A 26420-nucleotide genomic window follows, 5' to 3' on the forward strand; every position below is an offset into this window, starting at 1 on the left:
TTTAATCAGGGTCAAAAGGTCAAATTTGTTAATTAGTCTGTTTAACCTTTACGAAAACTTGACTCCTGAGTTTAAAGAGCTCCTTTAAAAACTGATGCACAATCGCTGCCTCGCTCTGAGTTCACCGTGTTGTAGTTTTGCATAATCCATAGCCCTCATTACTCTATTGTACTTTTTATATGGCTCCAATTCTTCAGATGGAGGGGATTGAGTCTGTTTAAATAAAAATTACAGGGGTAAAATACAGGACAGGAAATATTATTTTTCACTACTTTGGCCATTGGTTGCTAGACCTCAGACATTTACCACTTTATTATCAGCCAAATATAGTTTCTATGATAGAATATGATAGCAGTGGTCGTGTGCACAGACTATTTACAATCCAAGATTAAGATCCATTACTTTTCTGGCACTTCTGCTTTCTTAGATAGTGATAGAGACAGACATGCAGCCACGGACCCTGGGCCGGACTCAAACTCTGGCTGCAGTGGTAAAAACTCAGCCTTAATGGTACATGCTCTCCTCGGTGAGGTAACTTTTTGTTTTCAGTTTTAAATTTATCGTAATCCTCTTCTGACCCAGTATTGTTTACAGCCCCCGAAGCTCCTGACCATCATGCAGCTCCACATGCTGAATGAAAGGATTCAAATATTGCACTCAGTAACTACATCTTAAACCTGCTGACCACACTGTTATAACTGTGCTTGTTTTTCTGCAGGACAAGAGAGTTGTAAATGACAGTTGGAAATCAGGAGCACCTCGCGGCCGGAAGACATCAGAGGAGAGCGAGGGCCAACGATGGCCGAGCGACGGCCACCGTGGGCCGAGCGACGGCCACCGAGGGCCGAGCGAGGGTCACCGAGGTCCGAGCGAGGGTCACCGAGGTCCGAGCGAGGGCCACCGAGGTCCGAGCGAGGGCCACCGAGGTCCGAGCGAAGGCCACCGAGGTCCGAGCGAAGGCCACCGAGGTCCGAGCGAAGGCCACCGAGGTCCGAGCGAAGGCCACCGAGGTCCGAGCGAAGGCCACCGAGGTCCGAGCGACGGCCACCGAGGTCCGAGCGACGGCCACCGAGGTCCGAGCGACGGCCACCGAGGGCCGAGCGACGGCAACCGAGGGCCGAGCGACGGCAACCGAGGGCCTAGTGATGGCCACAGCCCCCCAAGGAGGGCGGGGTCAGGGCGAATGGGTCGGGGAGGTCAGAGGGGAGGAGGTGGCCGCCAGGAGAGAAGAGAATGGGAACCCAGGACACCCAGAGATGGAGAACCTGGGGAGTTGGGAGGATCAGGACGTAGAGGAGGAAGGAGAGGACGAGGTGGAGGAGGTAGAGGAGGTGGAGGTGGAGGAGAAGGAGAAGGAGAAGGAGGGGGAGGAGGGACTCCAGGTGGCATGGACAGGAAATCCAAGGTAAGTGCGGATGAACTACTTTACGATGCTAGTAAACTTATTGATATGTCACAGGGAACCTGAATCTTTCTTTTAAAAATTCTGCCTTTTGTTACCTTTGTAACTTTGAAACTCAAGTATTGTGACAACCCTATTCACATGCTATACATCTTGAACTATTTTTACAAACGGAAAGCAGAATTGATTGAGGTTTTTTTTTGTTTTTTATTTCAGGATTTGGATAATGCAAACGTTTTTTTCTGTTGCCAAAATTTTAAATGATGCAATTTTGATAAAATATCACTTATTTTACCTTAGATGTAGTTACTTTTCCTCACAGAAGCGTTCCGTCATGCATCATTCAAGGACAGTCGAAAATATGAAAACGGGGGGAAAAAAAGAGAAACGGAAAAAAACATGCCTTTCAAACCTGCTCGCCTGCTGTGGGCTTCAGAGGGTTAAACATGAAATCCTGTTTTATCAGTTGATGATAAAATAACGCGATGAGTCTTGCATAGACAGGCATACCCAATACTTAAAGAACAGAGTAATCATTTCTGCTTTATACAGCGTGTCCAATGTTATACAGAATAACTGTAATCGTGCCACTTCGAAGGAGGCATAACAGTGTAGTGTGTTACCATCGGTTCAGCGTATTGGAAACAGAAATATCACACAAGGTCCTCATCTTAACCGTGAGACTTGAGTCTTATCACATGCATTTGTCCAGATAGCCAAGGAGTCTGAGGCCTCTGAACATCATACAGTGGTCATGATGACACCTTCTCCCTCCTTAGTTTACCTGAGACTGGTGGAACTAAGGCTGTATTCAGACCAACATTAGTCCTGCATGATTGCAAAAAAAATGCAGAGTTGCAGCTAAAACGATGAACCTGTCTCATTTACCAAAATGTACTGCCGTCCTGCGTGTATTACTTTGTAACGTGAGCTTTTTATTTTTGGTAACCGATGGGACGAAAGATAAAATATCTGCCGCTGTGAATTGTTGTTAAATCTCTCTGAATGCCAACGTTAATGTCCCGTATTTTTGTAAAATAATGAATTGTGATCGCCCACTAACGATGTAGCCTGTGTTGTTGCTTTTTTCCGGGCAGGAATGGGAGGAGAAGAGGCGACAGAACATTGAGAAGATGAATGAAGAAATGGAGAAAATAGCGGAGTATGAGAGAGGACAGCGGGTATGAGACTCACTGTTTTTAAATATGATCTGTATCATCTTTAGTGCTATGGATTTCTTTTACAACCATCCAAAGAGGAGCTGTGGTCAAAAGGAACATGGAGAGAAGTGGTGAAATATGACAGAGCTTTATGTTTATAATTCCTCTCCTTGAGATGGATTGAAATTCCAGCCTCTTTTCAGTCACTTTTCATATAATTAAAATGAATGTTTTTCCTCAGATAAACTTCTTTAGCTCTATGACTCCTCTCCCATCACTAGTGGGATATTTGGATAGGGTGAACTCACTCTTAACTAGATTCATTTGGAAAGGCAAACACCTCAAATTAAACTCTCCACTTCACAAAGGGAAAAATGTGCAGGTGGCCAAAATATTCCTCATTTCAAATTGTATTCTTGGGCTTTTACCCTTCGCCCCCTGCACTATTGGTTGAATAATGATATTCTTTTGTCCTGGCATCCTATAGAGGAGCAATCGGTGTTCCCTCAGACTGCAAGACGTAGTACATTGTAGTATTCCTCTCAAAATCTGTAATCCTAAATTTGGGCTTAAAATCTCCCATTTAATTTTAGTCTGGCGCTGGTGAGCAAGCACACCAATGGCAACATAAAAATTCATCAGCATTTTCCCTTATTTCATAATTATGACATAGTCATGGGAGGGCGGCCTGTCTCAATTCCTCTCTGGTCTGATGAGGGATTCATATTATTTCTGATCTTACAAAAGATTTCAGTATCCGCTCATTCAGCAGCAGTTCCATCTACTAACTTCGTCTTTTTTCTTCCATCTGCAGTTGAGTTCTGCTTCAAATTCCTTGACAATCCCCTGGGGCAGAATACTACCACTGCATTCATTACTTTTATATATTCCCGTATTGGTACGCGAGGTCTGGTTTCGAAATTATAGTTCTTGTTGATAAAGGCAAAATATATACCTATGCCAATTGACAATAAATGGAGAAAAGACTTCCGTTATAAATTGGCCTCACCACCAGATGATGCGTTACAATTTTGTCCGGAGAACATATTGTAGGCCCGTCTTTCGTCTTTGTGTTCTTGTTTGTATGTGAGCATGCATGTTATAAAAAATTCCTCTCCTTAGGCGGATGGAGACAAGCCGCTCCGTAACTTCCTGGATGACCCGAGGCGTTCAGGCCCAGCACCAGACATAGACCGCAAGGAGGGCAGCAGGAGACATGTGCGAAACTGGGGAGGGCTGGACTTTGATAATGTAAAGACAGGAGGTGAACTGGAGAAAGAGTGGACTGTGAGTAACTCTGTTCCTTAAACAGCCAGCTATTCTTCTCCTTCCTACTGTAGCGTTGGACATTTCCCTCACTCTGTGATCGCTCCTGTCTCTGTAGAGTCGGAGGCCTGGTCCGAAAGGCTCTGTGGACATGACGATGTCCATGACTGGCAGGGAAAGAGCAGAGTACCTGCGCTGGAAGAAGGAGCGTGAGCAAATTGATGAGGAGAGACTTGCACGCCATCGTAATGCCACAGGCCAGTGGAGACGAGAGTGGGACGCACAGAAGACGGAGAACATGTGAGAACGGAATTACTGAACCTTAATTTGAATAGATTTCTGCCCGAGGAGAGGCGCCAAGCTTGAAACAGGTGCAGAGCAGCTGCTGATCTAAAGCTTTTCTGTGTTCTTCATGCCATTGAGTGCCTGAGTACTTGATTTATTTAATCTAGGGCTGCAACCAACAATAACTTTCATTAGCATTTCATCTGCTGGGTATTTTCTTGATTAGCTAATTCAATTTTTGTCAAAAAATGGTCGAAGGGACCTCGCTTAAATTTGATGTTTAGCTGTAAAATGGGAAAGCTTGTCCGGGTAGTGGGTGGGGCTTGGTTGTGGCTCGACTTGGTCACAAACTGCTCATTTTGCAGCTACATGGTACACTAAAATAGATTCATATTTGATCAACGCTGCCTAGTTTCACAGTTTGATCGGAGTTCAGATCAGTCATTGACACTGACACAACAACCGCTCACATTCCTCAGCTGTGGTTGTTGTAGGTCGGACACAGCGGAAACAGGAACAGAAGGGGGAGGTAAAGATACATGACTTCTTCTCAGATCGTTTGTCTCATTATGCTGTCAGGATATAGTGACCCTTTCAGCAAAAATGATTATATACACATATATTTCCTTATTTTTTACATATAAAGTTACCAACTTCAGCTTTAAAGCTATAGTGCGTAACTTCTACGTGACTGTAAATATCCATTTCACCCAAGCCACTACAAGAGGAGATGATACAACGTTGATTAAGCCGTTTGGCTCCTCTAACACCTCGCGGTATTTCCAGAATTTGCCCTTTCTGTATTTGGTGTAGTTGTCGATATTCCCACGCTTACGCACAGGAAATGTAATCGACAAATAAATCTCATTTATGAGTAACTAAATATACTTTTCTGTGTTTCTGAGGCCCAAAAAAAACATACAATAATTACCTCTTCTTAAGAGTCCAACCTATCCAGGTTTCCATCGGGCCGTACGCATATTGAGTCGCCAGCCGTATCGTCGTAATAACGCAGAAATCCTCTATTGGGAGGTAGAAATTACGCACTATAGCTTTAATGCATGACTAATAATATTCCAATGACATAATATACATTTTTTTTTTCTACTTGTATCCTTCAAGTACATTTTCATTGCAAGACTTTTACTTGGAGTGGAATATTTTCATAATGTTGTGGTAGTACTAGTAGTAAAGGATCTGAATACTGAATACTCTCTCCACCAGGACAATAGAAAGGGTTTGTCGTCATCTTTATTCCAACTGACAAGTGTGACAAGAAGGACACAGCGATATTTGTATGCGTGTATTTCTAACCCTGGGGTTATTTTCACAGGTTCAAGGAGGACCAATATGCTGCCTCAGAGGGCATCACACCCGAGCAGGGCAGCAGGAGAGGCAAGTCTGCACACACACACACACACACACACACACACACACACACACACACACACACACACACACACACACACACACACACACACACACACACACACACACACACACACACACACACACACACACACACACACACACACACACACACACACACACACACACACACACACACACACACACACACACACACACACACACACACACACACACACACACACACACACACACACACACACACACACACACACACACACACACACACACACACACACACACACACACACACACACACACACACACACACACACACACACACACACACACACACACACACACACACACACACACACACACACACACACACACACACACACACACACACACACACACACACACACACACACACACACACACACACACACACACACACACACACGCGCGCGCGCGCGCGCTGTGTTACACAGAAGCTGGCAGTACTATGACACCACCTCAATCCCATGTCTTCGCTCAAGGCCACATCACCACCTCCCCTCTCCAGCTAATTAAGGAGGTTATGTAAACGAGAGTTGATTAAGCTCATTATGTAAATGCTTGCTGTATTTCCCCGGAGTCCAACCAAATCAACCTTTCATGTCGCGGTCATACTGATCTGAGAAGAGCTGTCAAAAGGACCTCCATTTTCCGATAAACAGCCCTGACCTCTGTAAACCATTGGCATCCGTTTTGAGCAAATGGTCTTTGCCTTTTTGACATATAAAAATAGAGACAGCAAAATGTGCACCCCAAAATAAATAAATATTTTTTTTATTTGTTGCATTAGTGATATTGCTGTTTGTTGTTGCTGTTAACTGGTACCAGATAATGCTGCATGTACACTGGTGCCTTTATTCATGTGTTCCGTCAACATCACAAACAAATTTGTAAACTGATTCAGCCGACAAAGAAGCAGATAAACCTGAACAAAAAAACTAAAAAAATCTTTGAGCTGGATGAAATACTTTTGTTAACCAGGAACTGAGGGAGGGCACATTTACTGACACTTACACTTAAGATTCAAATTCAGTAGTATCAGATAAAATGCAAACTATAAAGAATTTACCGTAATTAAGCTTTTATCCTTTTATGTCACGTTTTCGATTGACGCCAAGATCAAAAAGTGGCTGATGGTATGCCACTGTATACCATTTCTGAATGGTGTGCCGGTGTGTGTTTTACAGGTTCATACTGTTTGTGCCACTTGAAATGGCTACGGTCAGTGACGAACAGTAATTAATATCATATATCTTTGGTGATGTACCCAAAGGTGATACTAGAGATAGCCCTAGCTAAAAGGACTGTTGTTAGCCAAACCACAGGAGCAGAACAGACCTTTAAAAGCAACTGATCAAATAAAAGGAAAGGAAAGCTCTGCTGGAGATGAATAAAGTTATTGATTTGAATTTAAAACATTAGCAAATATTAGTATGTACGATGTGAGGCTTTAAAACGGAGATTAACACAAGATTAAGCTGAATGTGTCCTATGTAAATTGACAGCCAGTTAATGACTCTAAAGTCGTTTCTTTAGTGTCAGCAGCTTTATAATGGCTTTGTTTTGCTCAAACATGTTGGTAATTTAAGGCAGTCATCCGGATGATAGAATAATTCACTGTGGGACTGTGGAAATCCCAGGGCACAAGTCAAACTGTTGGAGTGGCTCTGCCTCTTTAATGCTGCTTTTTCTTTCTCCTGTTTGCTTGGTGCTTGTGATGCAGATTAAAGGAGCACAACTACTGTAGATATTTTATTGATACAAATATGAACGGTGGTAAAGATTAAAACCAAGGTGTTTTTAAAGTAAGTGGTAAACACAGCAGTAGTTTTTGGAAGTTTTGGTCTAGTAGCTGAAAAAAAATATCCTGGGAACTAGACGAACCTGCTAAGCTCATGTTTCAAATGCTCTGGCAGGTGCTTCATACACCCGAACAGCACTGCTACATATAAATGCACTGATAATAACAATAATGTGGTTTCATGCACTAATTACTATTTTTGAAAGTGCCCCCAAACATTCTGAAGGTACCTTGATTTAAAATAAATAAATAATAATAATTTAGACTGGTGGGGGCCAAAGTTCGGTTAAATAATTTTTACATTTCCTACACTGTCATGTAATGGGCCATGGTGTGTGAGAGCTGTGATAAGGCAGTCTCAGCCCACTTTTTTCAGTATTTCGAGTACAGCTCCTAAAAGATGACGACAGACTGACGTGCTTCAATGTAGTTAGTGAACATAACTGGTATTCTCCGTTCGTCCTCAGCAGCTTACCAGGCTCACAAAACTCAGTTTGTGACGCGGCCGCCTTGTTTTCCTGCTTCTGATCGGACCAAGCACGGCAGCAACTCGCATCTGTCGCTTTGCACTTCATCGTTTTGTTGCTCTGACAGGTTGTAGGTCCATTCGAAAAGTGATATTTTGCATTGCACCTTTTGATGACTCCTTTACGAAATCCAAATGTGTATAGTATATGAACTCGTCTGGGGATGCCAAGCAAGGAGAAGATCACTTACAAGATTTCAAAAGTTTAACTTCTAATCTTTCCAGGGTTGGACGATCACAAAATAATCACAGTTTTGATCTCCACTTGATCAGGTGCAATAATAACTTTATGTTAAGAGTGGCTTTTATATAAGGATATATGTATGTTTAAGAGCATCATGAAAGTAAAGATCAGTTTAAAATGTTCAGATGCAAAGATACAATTCAATCATGGCAATAAATTCATTATGAAATCAACATTTTATGAAAACAAAAACTGTTACGTAGCCTACATCTTAGCAGCCTTTGCCCTACGATACATCTCTTATGTCAGTGTCTCACATCAGTTACCTCACTGGTGTTAATAAGCCGTGGCTTGGTAGCAAGATTAATGATGTGTACATGGATATGATGTCTTTGATTTATCTCGTGGACAGGGTGTGTGCGTCTACTGTAATGTGTTTGTATGTGTGTCCTCTCTGCAGCCCGGGGGCGTAACTCTCGCACAGAGCCTCAGGGCAGGGCCTCAGGTCAGACCACGGCATGAGACTTTGATCATATTGTTTGTATGTGTGTGTGTGTTTCATGTGTGTCTGTCTGAAGCACAACCACTGCACACAAAGCCAAACTCATTAACTTGCCTTAAAAAAACAGCCCTTGTTTTTTATCATTTTCTTCAACTCAGTTCACTGTCATTAATATGATTTAATTATAGCTTGCACTTCTGTCTCACCATGTGTTTATGTATTAGAAACGTACAACCTAAATTGTTTTCATTTAAAGTACTCCGTAAGATTTGAGACACCTTGTTTCTAGCAGCCTCTTTGGCAGTAAGATGTAACCTGGTCTTTCAGAGCCTCCATTTTGTCACAGTCATGGTCACTTTGTGTGTTGACTTTATTGAAACGCATTACCCTCTCTACTTCCAGTAGTCCTTTCCCTTTATGTTACCCTCTCAAATCCATACACACACACATGTTCCTATGACACTTCTGCCCTTACTACAAGCCTGACTCAGAAGTTGGAAGTCCCAATTTTCAGAGTACAAGTGAACGCAGCATAACCTATTTACAACTAGGGAGGGAATGTCTCCACAGACACGGATATTGTAATACTCAGCATAAAGGCAAGTAGAAGATCTTTCATTAGTGGGTCATTTGATCGATCACCATTGTTTTAACTCACTCTTTGATGGGTAGGAGCGTAAAGTATAATTCTGGCCTAAAATCATCCCATGGTCTCTTTTGGCACTTACATAAATCAATTAAGCAATCGAGACAATTTTTTGAACTATTAACAGGGAAATCTGGTAGAGTCGCTAACAGCCGGACGTGGCTAACAGTGATTAGCTCAGGGCAGTACGGTGAAGGCATTAAAACTTTTTAAACTTAAAGCTTTTTTACCACTAATATTGCTCAAAATAACATTAAAAAAGCAGATTCAATGCCTTCACCGTACTACCCTGAGCAAAGCAGTGTAAGCCCCTTCTGGCTGTTAGTGACTCGACTCGATTTCTCCTTTAAAAAAAAACTGTATGTGTAATGTATGAGTGGCGAAAAAAGACCACTGGATGATTTTATGCCAGAATTACACTTTAGTACAACTAAGTTTTTAAAAAGTATAAAAACATCAAGCAATGGCTGTTATAGTATATAACGTAACATGCAAAATGTTCTGCTTAACACAATTGCATATTAATGTACAACAACTCCTGATTTAATTATTGATATTTTATGTTTTTCTAATATCACTGTAATCCTCTTTAAAGTTCTTACAAAGTCCTAAAAAAAACATTAACCCATACAGGCCTCGTTGAATTTGAGCCATTTGTTTCACTAAAGCCAGTTCAAGTGTACTTCAGCCATACACAGCGTCCGTAAAGATGTGCTAGTCTTTCCCTGAGGCTGTCAACACTTTGGGGTTGTTGTTGATGGGATCTTTCATTATGGTTAAAAGTAGGAATGTGGGCTTTCTTTTTGGGCATACATTTCTACCCCAGACAGTTTTATTTTAAATATAGAAAATGACAAGATAACGAATAATTCGCAGTGCAGTGCAGGTAGAAAGCGGGCTGTAATATCAGCATATCACACATGCCTTATTCAGAATATCCGTTCAGAATATGTTGTTTACATAACCCGTATCAAATTTGGAATATTCTCATCTTTGGAATAATAAAGGAATATTTGTGTGCATATAAACATAGTACTTTTAAACCGTTCTTAGTGCTTATGTCGCCTCCTCTTGTACCTCCTGGGTGATGTTTGCCTTTTCTGTGGTCAGAAAGTCAAATCATCAGTGAGAATGAATCACAAGTCAAGTCTTCTGTCTTTGCACTGTGAGAAAGTTCGAACCAAAGCTGAGAATTATTTCTAACAGCTGTTCAGTCCTGGTTTCTTTCATTTCTTTGTGTCTGACTGGAGAGTATATTGCTGATTATGACATTACACCTGCTCCACATTAAAGCCTGCGTGTACGTGTGTGTGCGTATCTAATTTCTGAAATGACTTGAGTGTCCTCTTCACATCCCCGGGCTGCTCTGTTCAATCTCTTTATCCTCTCAATTTTTCCCTTTTCTCTTCACTGCTCACTTCATTTCTTTTGTATCTTTCTCCTCCTGACCTTCTTCTTTATCACATCCTCTCCTCCTCTCTCCCTTTTCAAGCTCTTATCCCTCCCCCCCCTCTCTGCACTCTCTGACCTTCCCTCTCCTTACTTCCTCCATCCTCTGCTCTTCCTCCCTCCACCTCCTCCTCTTCTCACACTCCTTATCTGTGAGCATTTTCATTCCTTTCATTAGCCTCAAAGAGCTAAAAATAAAGATAAAATAAAGCCATAAGAGACGACAACCAAGACCTCTTGGGGCTTACTGTCCCCACTGACATGGTTTCTCTTTCACCTTGCTCATTTTTCACATTGACGTAAAACTGACAGAAAGCCTGGTTTGGCTCGAGGTTTCAGATAAATAGCCAGATCTTTCTCTTTACAGCAGGTCTGAAAGCGGCCAATGTAGTCAAAAGGACCCAGCTTTGTTTCTTGCCCTCCGGGCTCTGCAGTTTCTCTCTCAGTAATTTTTCTGTCCCCTTTCTTATTTTAGCTTCCTCTTCTCTCACTCACGCTAAGCCCACCCAATACATCAAAATCTGACATTTTGAAACCATTTGTTTGCCGGAGATGCAGTCACAGGTGTGTGTTGGTACAGTGTTTTCCTACGGAATGCACCTCATCATGCAAATCATAATCAAGGGCCAGAAAAATCTGTTAAAGAGACGCATTTTCTCCGTTATATGCAGTATCATGGAAGCCAGTATAGCTCTTCTTAGGGCGCGCTTACACTTGGTCCTGATGATCCGTGTCGTGCTTTAGCGCAATTGTCCCCCCTCCGACTTATACTGTCATTACTTGAAATCCTCTGCATCAGACCACCACGAACCCTTCGGCAGGATCTTTTTTAAATGTCCGTTGTGGGATATATATATATATATATATATATATATATATATATAGTCTGAAGTGCTTGTAAACATGCATCTGTGTTTTACTTGAGCCCTTTTATTCCTCTTTAAATTCTGTAAGATCTTCCCTCCCGTGCAGAGCTGTCATCACCCACTAGCTATCAATCAGACGTTTGACCTCGTCCCACAGTTCAGATGATGAACTCTGCAGTTGATTGTCACTGCAGGGCAACTGCTGTCACACAAGGTGTGACTCTGATGTTATCACATCGGCAGAGTCTCTGACTGCAGCAGCACAGACAGACTGCTTTGGTTTTACTCAACACTCTTTCAAATTTCTTAAAAACTGTTACTTGGTGTGAATTGGATTTTTGCATGTTATTGATCATCTTTATTGTTTATATTTTGTTTTTATTTGCACTCAGTACATTTATACTCTTTCCTGCACTGTACTGCAACTGCTGCACAAAAGTTTCCCTCGGGATGAATAAAGTTCTTAGTGTTAAATACATGACGCCACTCTAAATACGTCGTCAGAAGGGATCAGACCGGTAACCAATATACATATTGTTATACTTTCTCATGACAAATTAAAATTTCAGTGTCAAAATTTAAAAAAATACTAACTCCAACACAAAACTTTGTTTAAATAAGCCTTGTATACATCTGAGAGTGTAAACTATGATATACATCTGTTGCCCGCGTCCATGTGCTGTCTCACTCTCTCTTCCTCTCATACAACTGAGGTGACACCCATTAACTGCTATTACTAACGGCAGAATGTCCCCAGTGGGAAAACTGTGTGCTTTTGCAACTTCATTGTATTGGATCATGATGTTTATTACAACTTCAGTGAAATCTGCTGCCAAACGTTGGACATGCAGCTCTGCTCGCCCACCGGAGCAGCTCCAGTCTATTTTTAAATTAATTGATTTTATTGGCTTTTAAAATTCCGATAATGGTAAAAATGCTGAATATTGTGGATGTTAATCATTTGATCCCTGATGTTAGTATGACATAAATGTAGTGCACAAATAGTTTTTTTATTTGTGGTCTTGGATTAAATAATATTAAATAAGGAATTATTTTAAATGGATTTTATGCAGCTGCTAGAATACCGTATGTTTACCCAAGGTAAGGTTATTGTAATTGACACTTTATGCTCCATCTGGATCATGAATTGTGGTTTCTGTCTTTAAAAACAACCTATACATAAGCATATCACACCTCCATTTATTTTCTGATCTTTCAGTCCCTCCTCTCTTTCACTCTAACTTTGTTAGATCAAGTGTTAAAAAAGCAATGTGGTTTACACTTCATTTTTTCTCTTCCAGACGACAGTAAGCGGCCTCCTAAAACTCCGACATTCGGCGACTTCCTGTCCCAGGGCAGGAGCCCGGGGCAACGAGGTGACCGGGGCAGAGGGAGGGGCCGAGGACAGAAACCGAGCTACAGGTAAACACATACAGATGCCATCGCAGTCTGTCCTCTACCAAACATCATCTGAAGACTCATACTCAAACACGTCTGCTGTAGAACGGATAAGACGCTGTTTCTTTAGCACTGAAAGATGGACCGACAACTTTAAAGGAGAAATGATGTGCTTTTTTTTGTTATTTGTTAGTTTGCTGCTTCTAACATTGATGTGATGTGTGTTGAAACGCTGACATATCTGGATGCCTTTGACAGCATGCATGACAACCGCTGGGAAGGAGAGAAAGAAGAAGAGGAGGACAGGGAAAAAGAGGACAAGACAAAGACAGAGGAGAAGCCTAAAAAGAAGGAGGAAAAATCCAAACCTCCAACAGCACAGAAGGTAAAGGGACTTTTTCTAGTTTAAAAATACAAAGGTGGAGGAGGTGGTGGTTCCTGCACTCAAACCAGGCCGTTGTGATGTGATGAACCCACAGAATTATCATCCTACTCTGCAATTCCCTTTAACTCCATGGGGTGTCTCTGTGTCTATCAGCTCTTGAAGCTATGAATTAAATGTAGGTACTTTGGGTTTAATTGGATCAATAGTGTGACTATCAAATGAAATATTTGATAATGGAAATTAATAAAGAAAAATTACTAAAAATTAATAACTTCAATTTATTAAAAATGTCACACGGAGAACCAATCAAATATATTGCCTTGACTCACGTTCAGATTATGAGATTGAGTATTCACAATAAACTTACCGTTAATCAAGTAAATATTAGTTATCACCAATAATAATCAAAGATAATAATAAAAATGACTCTAGTTAAACCAGAGTTCCTCGGGGCACCACCGTCATAGACGGAGTGATAACTAATATTAAAGTCTCACAAAATATATTAAACTACTAATTAAGGGTTAAACACCGATAAATATAATAGTTTAATTAGTTGAAAGATTTAAAAGTTCTTTTCTTAGTAGAAGCTGGCTCATTCATCTTTGTGTAATATTAAATAATCAGACATATGGTAAACACAAACATTTATTAACAGGTTAATAAATGCAACAAACAAAACACATAAACTAACTAAAGCTAACAGCAAACGTATGTTTGTGTGCGCGTGTGCGTGTGCGTGTGCGTGTGCGTGTGCGTGCGTGTGTGTGTGTGTGTGTGTGTGTGTGTGTGTGTGTGTGTGTGTGTGTGTGTGTGTGTGTGTGTGTGTGTGTGTGTGTGTGTGTGTGTGTGTGTGTGTGTGTGTGTGTGTGTGTGTGTGTGTGTGTGTGTGTGTGTGTGTGTGTGTGTGTGTGTGTGTGTGTGTGTGTGTGTGTGTGTGTGTGTGTGTGTGTGTGTGTGTGTGTGTGTGTGTGTGTGTGTGTGTGTGTGTGTGTCCTATAACATGTAGTAATGCCCAGTTGGTGATTAGTTACCAGTCCATGAGATGGGAGATGTTTTGCGTTGCTTGATGCCAGCGGCTGGGTGAAGAAGGAAAGCTCCGTGGTAGGTCTTGTCTGATTGTGGCTCTTAGGCAAAAGAGGAAACAGATCGCTCTGTGCTGTGCTCAGTTGAGGATAACCGGTTGGTTAACCTTTGTAGTGATCCCACGCCATAGGCCAGGTCCAGGGCCGAGGGGACAGCTGGAAGCTGGTCTCCTGGAGTTGAGTGATCGCGTAGAGATAGAGAAGAGTAGGAGGATGATCCGGTAGAAAAGATCAAGTAGAAAAAGAGCGAGAGATGGGGGGCTTCACTTTATATAGGCCCGGATGATGTCATCACCTGGGGGTCAATTCAGCCAATGAACAGTTTAGGTGCCTTGGAGGATTCACACCTGGGTGTGACCTGTTGTGGGGGAGACGGCATGGAAGCGAAGGCTTTCGGCCTAGCCTTTTGAGGCCTTTGTTCCAGCAGGCTGTGGGTTCTACTTTTAATCAAACTGACAGTTCGAGTTAATCCAGAAAATGAACAATCATCTTTGGGCGGCGGTTGCACCTACATAAAAAATAAAAAAAAGTTAAAAACCTACTGTATACCTGCTCAGCAACAAATGGCTGACAGACGCAGTTAGCAACTAGCTGGTGAACGATGTGTAAAAACGGCTACAGAGCCAGATATTTCCCACAGCAGTTGGTGGAGATCAAACCTCGAAGCTCAACAAAAGATCTTGTTTTGCTTTGCCAGTAATTCACTTCTTCCTTGTTTCCTCAGGTGGAGGCGGATAACGGAGACGGAGAAGAGGACGACGAAGAATGGGAAGATGCAAGTGACGGAGAAGACGACGAAGGGAGTGACTCGGATCACGACTCCAGGGGCGATGAGAAGAAAGACACCGGCAAAGAGAAACGAGCCACAAGCAAAGACGGTTCCCCTAAATCTCCCACACGACGCTCTCGACAGACGTCAGCAGGAAGCCCCAAAGAGCAGCGGACTCCCAGGCCAAAGATCCACATCCCCCCACCGGCAGCACTTCAGGAGTCACCTGAGGGGGGCAAGCCGCTCAGCCCTTTCTCCCCGCTGGACAGCCACCAGCCTGTATCAGACTGGGGGGAGGAGATGGAGATGCATTCGCCCCGGATCAGCATAGAGAGCGAGAGCCCACTGAAACCACCCAGTTCGGAGACCAGCCCGGTCTCCAAGAAGGAGGAGCTGGAGGTTGAGATGGAGACAGAGGGCCCAGCTGCTGCTGCCGAGCCACAGAAAGAGGACACAGGTGGGTTAGAGTCCAGTTGTCTCTTTCTTTCTTTCCTTGTTCTCTGCTCGACTTTCTTGTCTTTGTCTTGTCCTCATCTCTACTTTCTCGTTTCCCTTCCTCCCCTCTCCCCTCTCTGTCTTCCATGCTCAGCCATAGACATTTCCTCTTCTTCAGACGAGACTAAAGCCCAGCAGACTGTGATAGTGTCTGAACCAGAGTCTGTCCCCACAGACTCCCCTGCAGCACCACCGCCTGATTCTGCCCCTTCTGAGGTCATCCAGGTTGCTGTGATGAAGGACCAGGATACACCTGCTGCTCCTTTACAAGGTAATAAAAACAAAAAAAAAACAGCGACTAAGAGTCTGCACTCATGCTAGCAGTTCTGTGAGGCTGTACTTTGACGAAGTGGAGCGTTAAACTAAATGCTAACACACTGATGTTAAAGCAGCTATAATTTATTAATAATTTATTATTATTATATTTATTAGCTGTCCGGCCCACAACTTTACTGTTCTGGTTGACTCACCACTCTCACAGTTTTGTTTTCAGATGCTGCAGGCGTCTTTTTACAGCTTTCTCTCTGACTGTACACTACCTGCTCAGCAGCACACACACACAGACACAGTTAGAGACTAGCTGGTGAACATAGTTGCGCATTTAGTAGCAGAGGAGTCAGATATTTCCCTCAGGAGTTGGTGGAGACCAAAAACGCAGCTGAAAGAGAAAATATTGGACGTACATTTATCAGGTGGACACAAACGCGACAGTTGAATGATCGTATTTCTGGATGTGTAAATAAACAACTGTTTGATAACGAATTCATGATATCAACTTTTAAAGGTGTTGTGTTCATAACTAATTTCTGCCAAACCCCAAGGGTCCATAAACAATCAGTTATTGCTGTTTAAAATGAGCATAATGTTCATCACAAACATCTTAACTTAGCATGTTAGCAAGCAACGCAAAGTACAGTTGATGCTGATGGGAAAGTCTTTAGTTTTGCAGGTATGTGATCATAAATGGGGACATTTAAAAAAAAAAAAAAACCAACAACAACATTTGACCGGATGTTGGTTCCAGAGGAAAAGTTAAAGAACCACTGGACTTATTACAGTTCATCTTGAGGGGGATATGCGTGTGTGACAATCTTTCCAATAGCTGTCAAGATATTTCACTCTGAAACACAAATGTGAAGCCCATGGTGGCACTAGAGGAAATCAGGGTCAGTTCGATTTATCCTCTGGGCAACAGGGATATCTGTAAGAACAAAAAAATTAACTATCCATCCACTCCGCTGTTGACATGTTTCGGTCCGGATCAAAGTGGTGGAAAGTGTTCTTGCATGGTCAAAAATATTGAAGAGATTAGTTAGATCAGGGCTGCCCAACCCTGCTCCTGGAGGGCCACTGTCCTGCATGTTTCAGGTTTCTCCCTGCTCTTACACACTTGAATCTAAAGATTTTCAAACCTGTGAGGAGCTTCACTGCTTGATAACGAGCACATCATTAGATTCAGGTGTGTTGGAGCAGAGAGAAACCTAAGACATGCAGGACAATGGCCCTCCAGGAGCAGGATTGGGCAGCACTGAGTTAGATATATTGAGACACTGTGATGTAGACCCTTTCCCTCTGACAGACAAACTGGACACCCCTCCTCCCTCTCCAGCTGCCCTGGAGGCTGACCAGAGCTCCTGTGAGTCAGCGGGAGATGACGACGCGACGCCCGTCGGGACCGACGCTGCTCCGACAGAAGAGACTCTGGAGTCTTCGGAGCAGACGTCCTCAGGTGCGGTCCATATCAGTGACTTTGAGACTGTGGCTTACTGTAAAAAAAAACTTGCACGCTTCTAACGCTCCTCTCACGCTTCTTTGTACTTTTTTATTTTTGTGAATGTTGTTGTTTGATATCCTCATCTCTGCTCTCCTTATTGTGATTGTCCTGCTCACTCAGCCTCGCTTTTTCCCCCTTCCACATAAATAAATAACGGTGGGCGCTGTTTGGTGGCATGACAAATCCGAAGATATATTTGTATTCTCAGCATTTTTCCTGTCTTTTGGACCTGACTGTCTTCTTGCTCCTCCTGTGATGGACTGCCTCCACCTCCTGTAATGGTCATTGTTGTATTTACTCCCTGTGTGTTGTGTACTGCCCCTATCCTTCCTGCACCTGTTCTCACCTGCCTGTAGTGTAAAACCTTTTTGTTTTTTATTTCATTCCTTCTGTGGCTGGGATGACCATGTTTGCGCCGCTGCATGACCAATGCTTTGTGTGACGCCTCACATTCTCGCTCCTTCAGATTAATGAGAGTTTGTTATTCAAATGACACATTCTTTACTGCTGAGGGACGACTATTTAGTGTTAATAGTATCAAAGTGAAATGTGAGCCTGTTTTCTGTACATCCATGGCGTCTTAGAAAGCACATGTCTCCGGCTCAAGTGCCCTCCCAAACAAACAACGTTTTAATGTCATTAATCACAAGATCAAATCAAAGGTTTTACAGTCATAAATGAAATGTATACGACTGTATTCAGGTCTTGAGCCTCAATCCCAGTAGTTAAACCTGTTGTGTTTAGGACTCAAAGAGTTAAGATTCAAGAAATCATTGTTTGTCCCCAGTGGGTAATTAACGGTGAAGGCACATAGAGCAGACATTGCAACAGTGACAAAAAAATGACTAAGAATAAATAGATAAATAAGTTATGAACAGAATAAAAAACAACAAACATGTGCCAAGAATGTACATGTTAGTCAGCTGCTAATGTGTTAGCTGGCAGGAGTTGCCTTCGAACGTCCCAAACAAATCTGCTCTTGAGGCGGTGCACAGATTGAGAGGGCGATGCTTCAGCCAACATGGATGACGACATGTATCAGAGCAGAGCCAAATTGGATCTATTCACAAATTAAGCCCCGTATTTATCCAGGGTCGTAGTAGGACATCAGTGTGTCCAGTTCCTTCTTTTTAAGGATTCTGTCAACAAATCACTCTTATCTCAGACCGTATTTACTCCAGAGGTGTCCAGGCCTGTTTTTTTGGCTTTCATTCATTCGTGCTTAGTGAAAGGAGAGCTGTTCATGGAATGCTTGATGACAATAAGATTGTTGAAATATCGTTTTAGACCTTGCACAGGTGCAGAGGAGTGATCATGTTGTCCCTGCAAAAATGAATGATATTACTATAACAGGGAGAGTGTGTGATTCTCTCAGGATCCACAACTTTGGCTAAAATCTAATATAGGGGTTTAAATCTCTTTATTATTATTGTTTATTCATTTTGAATAATAGCAGCGGGCTATACTTTTTGAGAGTTATATTTTTGGGTGAACTAAAGAATTTTCCACACCTGTAGGGCAGTCTTCTCCAATAAACTCCAATAATGTCAGTAACTATGTCTGTAAATATCATTATGGGTTTTAATTCATTTTAACATATTTTTGCATATGTAATCTTATATCTTATATTTCAAAACACAGCTGCCAGTTAAACCACATCAAATAGGATATTTTCGTAATATTTCTCTTGTATATTTCGTCTTGGCCGTTACAGTACTTTGCTTTTATTTTTACCTGTATTCGTTTTATGTTTATTGTATGCACCAAACACCAAGGCAAATTCCTCTTAAGTGAAAACCTACTTGGCAATAAATCTCATTCTGATTGTGATCAGGTGTTGTGAAACTCTCTCTCTCTCTCTCTCTCTCTCTCACTCTCTCTCAAGTCAAAAAATAGTTGAATTTTTGGATATTCAGTCTAAAAGCGCACTCACACTTGGCCTAGATGATCCGTGCTTTAGCGTGATTGGCCCCCCTCCCTCTTCCCCCGCGGCCAAGGCACGTTGTACTCACATTTCATGAAATGATCTGGGCGCTGCTCGTTTGCTTCTTGCTTATATGTCATCACCCGTCTGAGATTTAGCTTTGTCTCACCGTTTTTGCTTGTGCTCGTGCTCGTACATGTGCACACTCGTGCCAGTACATGTGTGTCCGTGCTTTACAAAAGCCCACCTATCTCAACCGTGCCGTGGCCGGCAAGCGTGCCGCACAGTTGTACTCCCAGTGGTCAATCAAACTAGACTTTAGCCGTGAAGCGTGCTTCAGCAAGGTACGGATTACAAATTACCAGAAAAAAAGCTCAGGAAATACCGAGTACATGGGTACTGAGTATTTTATGGTCAGATTCCACTATTTCTTCTCGATATTTTTTAAATGTGCCAACTTTTGGGCCAACAAAAGAGTTAGTCTGGAGTGTGCAGTGTGGAGAATACTTTGAAACGGCATTCACATCATGTAGGAAATAAACTTACAGAAAGCAAATTATTACACTTATGAGTATCTGATGTGAAAAATACACATACTTACAATATTAAGACTTTATTTTTGGCATCTAGGAGAGTTTGGCAGTATTTCAAAAGCCCGACTGTGTTTCATTTCCCCTGATGAAACACTTAATGGATTGTTTTTGTGAAGTTGCTGTTAATTCAATGCCAGCCCATAAATCATCTTCTTGTTGTTCTCGGGGTTGATGCAGTAAAATAAGCCACATGGATCCAATGCACCTCATGGAACCATGATTGATCAGTGTGTACATTTTCAGCCACCAATGGGAGAAGGAACTGCTCGTCGCCGTTAGAATCAGCCTCATTTGATCTATCCGTCCATCTTCTGTTTCTGCACATAGCGTTTTAAGAGTGAGCTAAGTGAATAAACCACAGGCTGGATGAGGAAGTCCTTGGATGCTCTCCTTCCATCCACTTAGCCATTAGCCAAAGAGGTACCACCAACCACAAGCTAAGTTTTTGGAAAACAGATTTCAGATCAACTTGTTCCAACTAGAAGTGGAAGTAAAACATGAGAAAACCACAAGAGGACTGAATGACTCTTTCCTTTAATAATGCCCACTGTCATCCTGAAACCAAGAAACAAAACCAAATGTCTGCATTAAAGAGTTGGAGATGGGAACATACAGGTGGTTGAAGCACCAGCGGACTGATTTGTGAGGGAGTGACCTCCAGTATAATTTAGGTGGCAGTTAAAAGGTCAAAAGGACGCTACAAGATATGAAATAGCCACAAGAAGTCCAGATGTCAGTCGTTGTCAGACTCCTTAGAAAAGCTGCAGTAGCAAGTCAAGGATTAATCAAGTTTGGTGATTAATCCTCAGTTAATTTGATACAGTAATTCATTGTATCAGTCAGTCAGTGGGAAGACCTGATGCTTCAGTGAACTTAATGGATTTGGCTTTCAGACTGTTGTCAGATAAAATAAGGCACCTGAAGTCTCTTCTCCCCCCCCCCCCCCCCCCCCTTGCTTTGGGAAATTCTCTCATTTTTATAGACAAAACAATTTGTCGATGATCGACAATAAGAGATGTTCCAATACAAATGTTTCCTTCCCGATTCAGATACCTGAACTTATGTGTATCAGATAATTGAGTGCCTATCTAATACTATTGCGTTAAAAACAATACATATATACTATAATTTTTTGAACAGCTGTATATTAGCAACATGGTATGGATGTGGTATGATCGCTATCATTGTTTATAGCCTGGCTCAGGTTTGTAGAACACATACATACAGAGTATGAGTGCCACAGAACTATTCAGTCAGTTATAACAGAAAAAGAACAGAAATATAAAAAAATGCCAGGGCTAAAATGACATGGTCTGGGATCGGTGCATATACTGTACATACGGCCTTACAGATGCCAGCATTACAGGTATCAGAACAGCTGTATTGCTCATGAAAATACTTGTTAGTGGCTCTAACAAACTCTACAGCCCCTGTTGTTCAATCACACTTTCTGATGAATGCTTAGAGAAGTGAAGTCATTTCTGATGTTCAGTAGAAGATGAATGTTCCGGATGAAACATTTAAATTGTAAGGAAATATTTCTTCTTTTGTTCTTTGGCAAAGAAGCCTCAGCTGACTCATGAGCGATAAACAGCAGAAGTCAGATTAGCTCGCGTGGGCATGGTGTGTGTTTGTGTCATGCACACACACGCACACGCACACACACACACACACACTTGTCTGTTGACGTAATTGTCTGTGTGTGAGAGAGTGTACAGTTGTGTGTTGGTGTCATGGTGGAGATCAGGAAACCAGGGAAATTAGAGGCACAATTAAGTTTTTAAAAGGCTTTTCAGAGGAAATGAGCCGCAGCTCGCCGGGCAGATAATCAGGAAGACAGAAGGGAGATCGTTTGAAGTCTGATTGAATTAAATCTTGTGATGGTTGTGGGCATCGGACACTCAAGTACCAGAAAACACCCAATTAAAAAAAACCACACCAAACCTGCTCCGTGATGTTTCCAGTCAGTGCTCAAAATCCGATTCAGAAATGAAAGCATGATGGGAAAGGTTGGGCAGATCAACTAACCATCCTCCTCTAATGTGGTGCTTTCAGGTCTCAGCTGTCCATTATTGTTACATAGTTTTCATATATGCAGGGAAGCAGCAAATGATTATATTCATTATTGTTGATGGTTTTATTCATTTGTCTTTTATGTCAATAGAAAAGTTCAACTTTTGAGGAAAGATAGATGCCACTATCATGTGCTCAGTGGAAAACTACAGCGGGCGGCTGGCTAACTTAGCACAGAGACTAGAAACGGGGAAACCCCTGGATCTGTTTCAAGGTAACACAGTCTGCTTACCAGCACCTCTAAAGCTCACTACTTACCCCGGTTTATGTTGTCTGAGAGGGTAATGTGCCACACTTCTTGGCCCGATTTCTAGTTTTTACACGTTTGTGTTTTACACATTAACAATAACAAGATATAACTTAATGGTGAACTTTAGAGGCGCTGCTAAGTGGCTTTTGTTACTTTTCTAACAGATGTTAGACAGATGTCTTTGTGCTGAGTTAAGTTAGCCAGCTCCTTACTGTAGCATCTTGTTTGGCATAAAGACATGCATCTTGTCACCAGTGTGTTTTCCAACATGTCAAACATTTCCTTTTATGTCTAGAGTGTCTGAGCTGTTTTCATTGGACACAGACAGCAGAGAGAAGAGACACAGAGATGAGGGAAGCATGCAACAAATGTCAGACACAAATTGCAGATGTTATGGTCCTATTCTTTTCATTTATATCAAACCCACGTTACTTTGATCTTAGAAAGCCACATGTTCTTGAACCTGTAGGGAACTTAAATCTTTCTACTGTGTCGTATATTTGAAAATCATTTATTTGCGATGAGGTGTTTTCTTTTGTTGCAACATTGGGGTCTAGAACATGATCAAATGCCGGCCGGGACTTAAAGAGCAGGCAGTGTTTTATACATCTGGTACGTTAAACGGTTTTTGCAGAGGAGCTGAATGTGCAGAATGTTACCAGTGCTGCCAGAGTCACAGTGTGGACTTTTCCCCCAGGGCGGCCCACTCTAAATGATGTGCTTTGGATAAAAGCATTAAGCACAATGACACACACACACATGCATCACCATTTCCTCCCTTTGTGTGTATCAACAGGCTGAAGCTTCTGGGAACAAACACTCTCTTCTGAGGAGGATGGAAACATGAGATGGACTGCATCGCCGCCATGGACCGACCTCTCTCTCTCTCTCTCTCTCTTTCTCTCAGCTGTTTCTTTTGGATCAGTGTGTCTGATCTCCTCTGGGCCGCCACCGTGTTTTGTTCTTTCTGTTAAGTATTAAGATATGAAATGTAAAATCAGCGTCAGTCGCTGGTTTTCAAAATGTTTTATTCTCACAGTGGGGTTTTTTTCCACTGTGTGATCTGATCTTGTGCAAAAGACCACATGTGGATATGTTTTCACAGAAAACTATTTGGGAATAATCTTTAGAAGTTAATGAATTATTCATTTTTATTCATTTTACACTGTCAGAATTTCACAGAAGTCTGCAACAAGCAAAATCTTCCCCCTTTAGATTTTAAGTTTATGAATGGAGTCCAGAGAGACTGTAAACTGGAATCGGCTGACCCATCAGTGACCTATTAGAGGTGTTTTAGGTGACAACAATAATGTGGTTTGCAGCACTGACTGGTTATAGGCTGAGCCGGTCTCCTGCAGAGTCTTTTGACCGTCAACACTAAGCACTGACCTAAACCAAGCCATGTTTGCTGAGCCAGGCCAGTCCACAGTGAACGAAGCAGGCAGTGTAGACGGGTTTCCAATGAACTTGTACGTAGAAAGCAAATCCCAACACATCCCCTTTACTGACCTGATATCAGATTATAAAAGACTGTCAGGTGGTCCACATTCTTTAAAAACATTCAGCTCAAATGTCTCAGCAGCAGAACAGACGTGGCTCATTTCAGATAGTTTTAGCTGGAACATGATCAGTTCATCCACGGTTGATCGGATGAACTTTGCCTCTCTCACCTTTGGCATGTGGCGCCCTTCTGTCAAACATACCTACTAGAAGCCTATGTTAATAGCTGATACTAGGTTACTATATTTTCAGAGAGTACTCCAGCACCAAAACCCTCTTTTTTTTTTTTTTTCAAACGTTCGTTCCTTGCATCTTTCTTCCTCATCAAAACACTGCGCCTACATTACCCCAAATGCAACTTGGCTGTTGTGACACCACTTGAATCCGATTACCAGACTTTGTGCAGCTCCCCCTAGAGCTCCAAAAGGCGTACACATCTTTTTTTCCCACAAATGCAGTCATACTCCACCTGTAAGCAGGCGTACAGTTAGCTACAGTTGCGTTTCCACCATACAGCCCATTCCAGTTCAGTTTGTTACACATTGGAGCAGTTATTTTCGCCTTTCTATTAGAAAAGTTGTGGATAGTACGATGCCCTTTTTTTTGGGTACCACTTTGGTCGAGGTTCCAAGTGAGCTGAGCCTATACTAGAAGGTTGAGTTAAAACACTGCACGCCTCTGATATTGTGGTCAGAGAGAATCGTCAGTAGGCTACCATTTTATTTAAATCCTGACTTTCACAACAGCCACAAAACTAGGTAGCCTTGGCTACAACGTGATCAGCTGAAATGCTCGCCTACAATGATGAGGTGCTATCCTCACTGGAAAAGCCCTGATCCCAAACATGTGAGTGGAGTCGAGCGGTACCTTGCAGTGGAAACACTGGTTCCATCAGTTCCTTCACAAGCTCCAGTGTTAGATTAGAGACTGCAACAAGGCTGTTAGCGTGAGCTCAGAGTCCATTTGAACCTCAGTTTCACTGCTCTCGCTGGAGTTGCTCTGAGCTTTTTGTCGCAACATTAAAACTTCTGTTGTCAGTGTTTTGTGGTGAGTCAGGACGGTGCTCAACATGGCTTTCTTGTGACTGTTTGTCATCTCTGCGATCTCCATTGGTGTTCACAACCTCCAGTCTGCCCTGCTTTTGGTTTTATTTTGTGGCCTTTAAATACTTGGTCATGGACATTCTTGTCTTTTCGATATCAGACCAACTGACTCCATTTTCTTTTTTAACTTCTAATCTTTCAACAATAAGAATCCTTCAGCCTGACTGTTTACATGAGCTTCACAGCAGGTATATCATGATGTTTTAAGTGTAATTTATTTGTTTATGTCTTGCATCAGAGCCAGCTGTGCAGGCCTGCTGTTGTTGACTAACTGACCTCAGTGGTCAGATGTTCAGTCCTTGGGCTGATGCCCTCAATAACTTCAAGGATCATGTGTGTTGCTGGAGGGCACTGTGACAGACCGCCTGACCTCCACATCTCAATCCATCAAGATACTAATTATGTACTCTGCGGAGGTGTTTCGATTTCTGATTTTAATTATGTTATTCTGCGTCACAATCATAAAGCATTTTCATAAATGAACCGACGCAGACTGTGCCGTCACTGTGTGAATCTGCAGTTCTACAGAGAAACCTGTTCATATCCGTCTGGTAAGAGTTTCCCTCTCTTTAGGTGACACACTGCCTCTTCTTGTTGTTTTTAAAGTCAAGGGTCTCGTTCCCAAATGGCTTCATGGTATGAAAAGAGTGTTATTGGCTTTATGTTAAATATATATTTTTCAACAGCCGTGTTTCTTATTTGGAAAGACCTTCATTCATTTGAAGCGTAGTAACTTTGATACTGCTTGAGTAATGGACAGTTTATTAAGGAATAAAGCCTTCACTCATACCTCAGCAGACCAAGGGCTTTTAGTTTGGTTTGTTTTTGAGTTTGAGCCGTTTTCTCCAAAGTCTTTGAATCATGCCTGTGGAGACTGAGTTTGTTTCACTGTTTTCGCGTTCTGTATCGGAGGAATAAAAATGACCCATTCGGATCGAAAGAGCCGCAATATGTACAGTTTCTAAATGGAAATGAACATTCCTCAGTTGGGTGTTTGTGCAAAATGTAGCCTGTGAGCTATGAAAAAAACATTTTTTTTGCTTATGGATGTTTGTTTTTCTGAGCTTCGATCACTGATTGTACCTAAGGCAGGAGATATTCCAATGTATATCCATTTCTACAATGTCTTCCTGTTTGATACATGAAATCCCTCTGAGAATTAACAAGGTTTGCCTTTTCGGAGTGAAGTCACGCAGCTGTTTTCATAAAGATTATCAGGACTAGCATGAATCCCAAATTGTAGCTTTTTAATTTTGTCAAAGCCGTCGATTAAATGAAAATCACACGTCACATCAGGGAAAGCCCTGATGTTTGTACCCACGTGAAATGTAAAGCACATGTTGCTTTAACTGTTTTTGTTTCTCTCATTTAGCCAATAAATGTATTTCTCTGAAGTCGGGTCTGATTTCTTCTGGAGGCGTGAGAGCACCATGGTCAGGGGTGAAAGAAATATAAAAATGTCCCCATTGTGCATGTTTTCTAGCATGAAGGGCAGCCTATCATCGGCCACTTTATTAGGTGCACCTGTTCAACTGCTGGTTAACACAGATTTCTAATCA

At 42.1% G+C, this 26420-nt stretch overlaps 1 protein-coding gene across 3 annotated transcripts in view; it reads left to right on the top strand.

Annotated features, from left to right (window-relative positions):
- The window catches only part of ccdc9 (coiled-coil domain containing 9), a 33624-nt gene extending 7448 nt beyond the window's left edge, over positions 1–26176 (top strand). For 2 of the 3 annotated variants that reach the window (XM_083914045.1, XM_083914046.1), the window contains exons 5-15: positions 719–1405; positions 2500–2583; positions 3685–3849; positions 3947–4128; positions 5447–5508; positions 12814–12934; positions 13169–13295; positions 15105–15606; positions 15739–15915; positions 17224–17373; positions 23055–26176. In XM_083914045.1, coding sequence (XP_083770171.1) covers positions 719–1405; positions 2500–2583; positions 3685–3849; positions 3947–4128; positions 5447–5508; positions 12814–12934; positions 13169–13295; positions 15105–15606; positions 15739–15915; positions 17224–17373; positions 23055–23059 — 2262 coding nt within the window. In that variant the 3' untranslated portion in view covers positions 23060–26176. The remainder of the gene's footprint in view (positions 1–718; positions 1406–2499; positions 2584–3684; positions 3850–3946; positions 4129–5446; positions 5509–12813; positions 12935–13168; positions 13296–15104; positions 15607–15738; positions 15916–17223; positions 17374–23054) is intronic. The other variant, XM_083914047.1, reaches the window with a different exon arrangement.
- Positions 26177–26420: the final 244 nt, after the last annotated feature.

The sequence above is a fragment of the Echiichthys vipera genome, assembly GCF_963691815.1.
Source record: "Echiichthys vipera genome assembly, chromosome: 5".
NCBI classification, from domain to species: Eukaryota; Metazoa; Chordata; class Actinopteri; order Perciformes; family Trachinidae; genus Echiichthys; species Echiichthys vipera.